Raw genomic sequence first — 5,314 nt, 5'->3', positions numbered from 1 at the left:
GAGCACGCGAAACTTTGCCCAGATGCAAGTTGAATAATAGTGGTACCATTCAGTTTCAGTCATGCAGAACATAGAACATTAGGCGATTCCTCCAAAATTGCCATGGGGAGCATGAGGCCACGCACCATAATTCCAATACTTATAAGTTGTTGAAATATACTTGCAGTGCCAGTGCAGGATAATTCTTGTTTCCATTTGGCAAACCACAACTATTTTTTTAGACACCAAGTAGTAGGAGCTTGCCAGACGAAGCATAGTACTATCCTTCACGCATGTAAAGTTTCAATGCAATGATCCCTTGCCCTAAGACAGAAGTTCAATACATTGTGAATAAAAATAATGTTTTCTTATTAATCTTAAGCAGTTCTTTAAATACTAACCGAAACTTGATGAACTTCAAGCGTCTCTTCCTGAAATTGTAAACAAAAACAGTAGTATCATATTCTTCAGTTCAGCAATGTAAACTTAAAGATGGCATACCAGAAATTCAGTACATAAAGTATACACAAACTTCCAAGTCAAACACACAAACATGTTGCATGAACTGGAGAAAATAGGTCCCACTATTTTAAATAGCCAAAGAGGAGGATACAAGATGAGTGCTTTGAAGCTGAACTTGTTATAAAGCACCTGAGATTATAAAGCACAGAGATTCCAGCCAGACACCATAAACCACTCTCATCCACTGTTTGCAAAACCACCTGAACACTTGGGTTTGCCCCTTCAAACACAATCATTTCGGTGCTTCCAAAGCCCCCAAGGTATTAAAATGATCAGGGAGTTGAGGCCTTCTCTCAGCACCTTTGGAACCCTACTGATAGCATTGCTCCACCAAGCAGAGAACCGAGCAGCAGTAGGTTGAGGGACAATAGCAATCAGGCCCAACCTTTGGAAAATTAGTGTCCAGATCTGCTGAGCAAACACACATGAGATGATGGTGTGCTGGATTGTTTCCTCAGCCTGATCACAGAGGGGACAAGCAACTGGATAGGGAAGGCCGCGCTTCGCAAGTCGGTCAGCTGTCCAACACCGGCTGTTTACAACTAACGAAATGAAAATTTGCAGTGCAGGTGAGCCCAGCTTTTCCAGATTTGTTTCCAAGGTGCGAACTTGATGTGGTTCCAATGAAGAAAGTGTGATATGCATATGTACTCATGTAGGAACCTGACCGAGTGAAACGCCACCGCTGCTGATCAGGAACTTTCTGATGTAAGACCAGATTATCAACCATGTCCCAAATCTGAAGATACTCAATAATTCACTTGTACCGTTAGGGCTCCTTTGATGTCAGTTACCCAGCCTTGGCTGTTCAGGGCTTGAGCAACAGTTCGATGTTTAACAACTCTTATGGAGATCAACTTGATCAAGTTAGGAGCCAACTCAGTGATTGTTCTGCCTTGCAACCACCGGTCAGACCAGAATTTTCTTGCCTCCCGTTGCCCACAATGGATTCCGCCGCTACCCCAAAAAGCGCTTGAGCACTGCGAATTCAGCCCAGGGTCTTGAGGCATCTGTTTTTTTTTACAGCCATAGCCATCTGATGTGCAGAGCCCATCAAAGCTTCAAGATTTGGGTTTGATTGCCAGTGTTGGCTTTTTCTTGACCTTTCCAAGGAAACCTCTATGCCTCTTGTCAATGGCTTTATTTTCTTATAATTGGATTTACCTTTACCTATGAATTATGACACAAGACAACAATAGTTTTTAGGCAGTCTGAAGAAGAGATTTCATCATGGACATATAATTACTACAAGAATATGTCAAAGAGAAAAACCTTATCCATCCTGGAGAATTGGACATTTGCTCCCTCAAGCCTGCACAATAGAAAAAAACTTGAACATCATGTGTCATATTCAGAATCAGATCTAATGTAAAATCAATCAACAACATAGTTGTGAAATAAGATGCCTTTTTCTTGTTAAACTTTGCAATCAAGGAACTTTCAATTTTTTTGGAAAACTTAGCGGCATTGCAATATAAAAAATAAAAGTAAATGCAGCAAGCAAGTAAATAAACCAACATAAGACGCTACGAAACCAATTATAACAAGAGCACTGTGCATTTTAGCAAATACACATGACTCAACAGATGGACAGAGTACGGCCAAAAAGGAAATCTGTACATGCCCAAAATCTGCTAGGTTCTACTCCCCGTTCCATATTAGTTACCGTTGATTTAGTACAACTTTGTACTAAATTAGCGACAACTAATACGGAGGGAGTAATAGTTAACGTGCAATCTAGAAAATGGAGTAATCAAATATTAGTGTATAATATGTATAATCTTCTCTGACTACTGCAAGGTCAATACAACTGTACTTGTGGCTCTGCTTTGTTAGAGACTGAACCTGAGGGCTGATCAAACAAAAATGTACAATTTTACCTCGGTGAAAGAAAATCTACATTGAATTGATTTCCCCCCTTTTCACAGAGACATTGAGGTGATATCTTTTCAACTAAACTACCTATGAAGAAGAATCACTATTAGCCTTTGTCTCCTGCTGTGAAATAAATAAAAGAAACCAAAGATACAAAATTATTAGCTGCAACATATTAACAGAAGTGGAACTAATACAAGGAAGATGCTGATAGCACCATATAAAACTGTATCCAGTTTCGTTGATAGCACAACGATGAGGTACTTATGAAGTAATTGTAGTTGGAAATTACAAATTGTATGAACCTGAACTATTATCGCACAATTGACTATCATTTGGATTATCCTGATACAATTGAGACCGGAAGATGGAAAGTGTTTCTTCCAAACATAGATTAACACCATGGCCTTAATAAAAAGAGAAAAATCATGCTCGACAAACAATAACAGAAATCCCACAAGCAATAGCAAAAGTAACCCTGAAATTATTATTTCAAATGAGCCATGGGTGGCAGCTGTAGGATTGAGCAGTAGTACCATTGGAACATAATGAATGGTCAATCAAACAAAGGTTCCTGTATCAGAATCTTCATTTTATCAACGAGAAATTCAAGCACATCCTTCCTTCCTTCCTTCAGAAGGAGCTGCCTCAGCTTGCCAAATGTTGAACCAGGGGGTCTAATGCCCTTCTCTATCATATCTTCAAGCAGAACACAAGCTTGGCTAACCTCACCCTTGTCACACAGCCCGTTGATCAGCACAGAGAACGTGTGCATGCTTGGCAGAAACTGCTTCAACCTCATATATTTCCATACCTTCAGTGCCATCTCTAACCTGTCATTCTCACAGAACATCTTTATCATCATGGTGTATGTATCAGAATCTGGTTGGCAGCGCTTTATCATACGGCGGAAGACCCTGTATGCTTCTTCATCTTTTCCAAGGCTAATCATCTTGTTAAGGATGATGTTCCAGGTCCTTGAGTTTGGGGTGATTCCATGGCCTTCCATGTCATCCATGACTCTAAATGCATTGTCAAATTTTTTCACTTTGCAGAAGGCAGTGACAAGTGCATTATAAACCACAACATCTGGCACGATCCCGTCCTTCTGCATATCCAAAAATGTTGCAACAGCATCCTCGATCCTCATTTCAACACCGTAAGTATGCACGAGCACACTGTATATGAAGGTTGTTGGTTGGCAGCCCCTGGAGCTCATGTCCTGCACCACAAAGACAGCTTCCTCAACACGACCTGTTTTGCAGAGGGAATCAACCATGATGCCATATGTGACTATGTCAGGCTGGCAGCCTGCTTCAAGCATCTCACTGTAGACCTCTCGCATCTTTGGGAGATTAGGCGCTCTTCCCCAACCCTCAAGCAAGATGCTATAGGTCTTGGCATCAGGGCTGAACCGGCCATTCATCTGTTCAAAGATCTCCTGCGCCTTGCGCACATTCTTGGACTTGCACAGCGCGCAAAGCAGGCTGTTGAAAGCGGCGAGGTTGGGCACCACGCCGTACTTCTCCATGACATTGAACGTGTAAACAGCTTCATCGACCTTCTGCGCCCGTGCGTACTTCCGCATTATGATTCCAAACGTCTCGACATTGACCACGCCCTGCCGGCGCATTATGGCAACGACGTCCCACATGAGCTGGTACTGGCGGATCTTGGCGAGGGACGCGACCACCGTGTGGAAGGAGCGGACGGTGTGGGCGCAGCCGCCACGCCTCTGCTTGCGCGCCCACTCGAAGAAGCGATACGCGAGCATACCAGCGTTGTCGAGGCGCTCCAGGACGCGCTCGGCGACATCCGGGGTGACTCGGAGGTCGCTGTGGTCGAGCTCGATCTCAAGCCCCGAGGCCTGCCGGCAGGAGATGATGAGCTTGCAGAGGCGCTTGGCAGGGTCAAAGGCGTCCACAGCCGCATCGCTGCCACCTGTCCCGCTGCTAAGCATTCTAACAAACACCTTGCGTGCCTCCAGACCAGTGAGACGGAAACCAGCCATTCTGCTATCGCCGACTTCCACACGCTGACACTGCTGTGGTGGAGCTCGCGCAGAACCCCCGTACTTCACTGCCTCACTGAGGTCTCGCTCTGCGGTGGCCGGCGGCCGGCGGCGGCAACTGGGCGGGGCGTCGCTCCTTCGCCGCGATCACTCCAGCTGTAGCCGCACGCATCCGCCTCCACCGCTCTGTTCTTCCCTCCCTCCACCTCAAGCCCTGCCTCCCGCTCACAACCGGAACCCTCTCAACCTTCTCGTCCAGCGGAGGCCGTCGGAATCTAAACGTCGTCGACTGAGGGAGAGAAAATGGCCTGTGGAAGAGAGAAGCAGGAGGGCTTGAGCAGGCCGAGTGAACCTGTCTGTTGGGTGTGTATGCGTTCTCAGTCCACTCAAGCCCAAAAAAGATACAAACTGAAGTTTCTGGAAAATAATGCCCCTCCTCTCCTCTGTTTCTTTCATTTTTTTCCAAATGATAAGTGCCACACTTGTAGCACAAAGCACTTCCTTTTTTTTTTGCGAGGGAGAAATAAAATAGCACAAAGCACTTCGGCCCTAACGTTTTTTAAACTAAAGTTGCCATAAAAAACCCCAAAAATAAACTGAAATTTGCCATCCAAAAGAAAGTTGTCATCCTCACGTCACTAAACTTGACATCAAAACCGTTCGACGTTGCCATATGTTTGTGCCATACGTATGCCACTTATCAAGAAGGGAAAAGATTGCACTTGTATTAAACTATCATCACAGTCATTACAATTAGATAGCACCAGCGTCAAATCCAGTGTGAGTTACTGCAACTGAGGGTGGAGATCTCGACAGACAACACAGATTTTCCATTTTGATGCTGAGTTAACCATGCCAACAAATTAATGGACGAAAAGACAAGTGAACAACAGTTAAAAAGTACGGAGTAGAACCAACTACAGACTT

The 5,314-nt window shown here is 44.4% G+C and overlaps 1 protein-coding gene across 4 annotated transcripts; it reads right to left on the bottom strand.

The window, feature by feature from the left end:
* Positions 1 to 4,824, bottom strand: LOC109760903 (pentatricopeptide repeat-containing protein At1g77360, mitochondrial). 4 transcript variants are annotated; one of them, XM_040390918.3, is made up of 6 exons: positions 2,913 to 4,776; positions 2,382 to 2,499; positions 1,774 to 1,813; positions 631 to 1,671; positions 381 to 410; positions 1 to 303 (listed from the first exon to the last, which is right to left on the bottom strand). In XM_040390918.3, the coding sequence occupies exon 1, from the start codon at positions 4,385 to 4,387 to the stop codon at positions 2,933 to 2,935; it is 1,455 nt and encodes a 484-aa protein (XP_040246852.1). In that variant the 5' UTR covers positions 4,388 to 4,776; the 3' UTR covers positions 1 to 303; positions 381 to 410; positions 631 to 1,671; positions 1,774 to 1,813; positions 2,382 to 2,499; positions 2,913 to 2,932. The 4 variants fall into 4 exon arrangements, with proteins under 4 accessions (XP_040246852.1, XP_040246851.1, XP_040246854.1 ...); XM_040390917.3 differs by having other exon boundaries at positions 2,382 to 2,463; XM_040390920.3 differs by lacking the exon at positions 2,382 to 2,499 and having other exon boundaries at positions 2,913 to 4,775.
* Between the last annotated feature and the right edge of the window lie 490 nt (positions 4,825 to 5,314).

The sequence above is a fragment of the Aegilops tauschii genome, chromosome 5 (assembly GCF_002575655.3).
Source record: "Aegilops tauschii subsp. strangulata cultivar AL8/78 chromosome 5, Aet v6.0, whole genome shotgun sequence".
NCBI lineage: Eukaryota > Viridiplantae > Streptophyta > Magnoliopsida > Poales > Poaceae > Aegilops > Aegilops tauschii.
The sequence above is the reverse complement of the archived record's forward strand: the minus strand, read 5'-3'. Positions and strand labels throughout refer to the sequence as shown.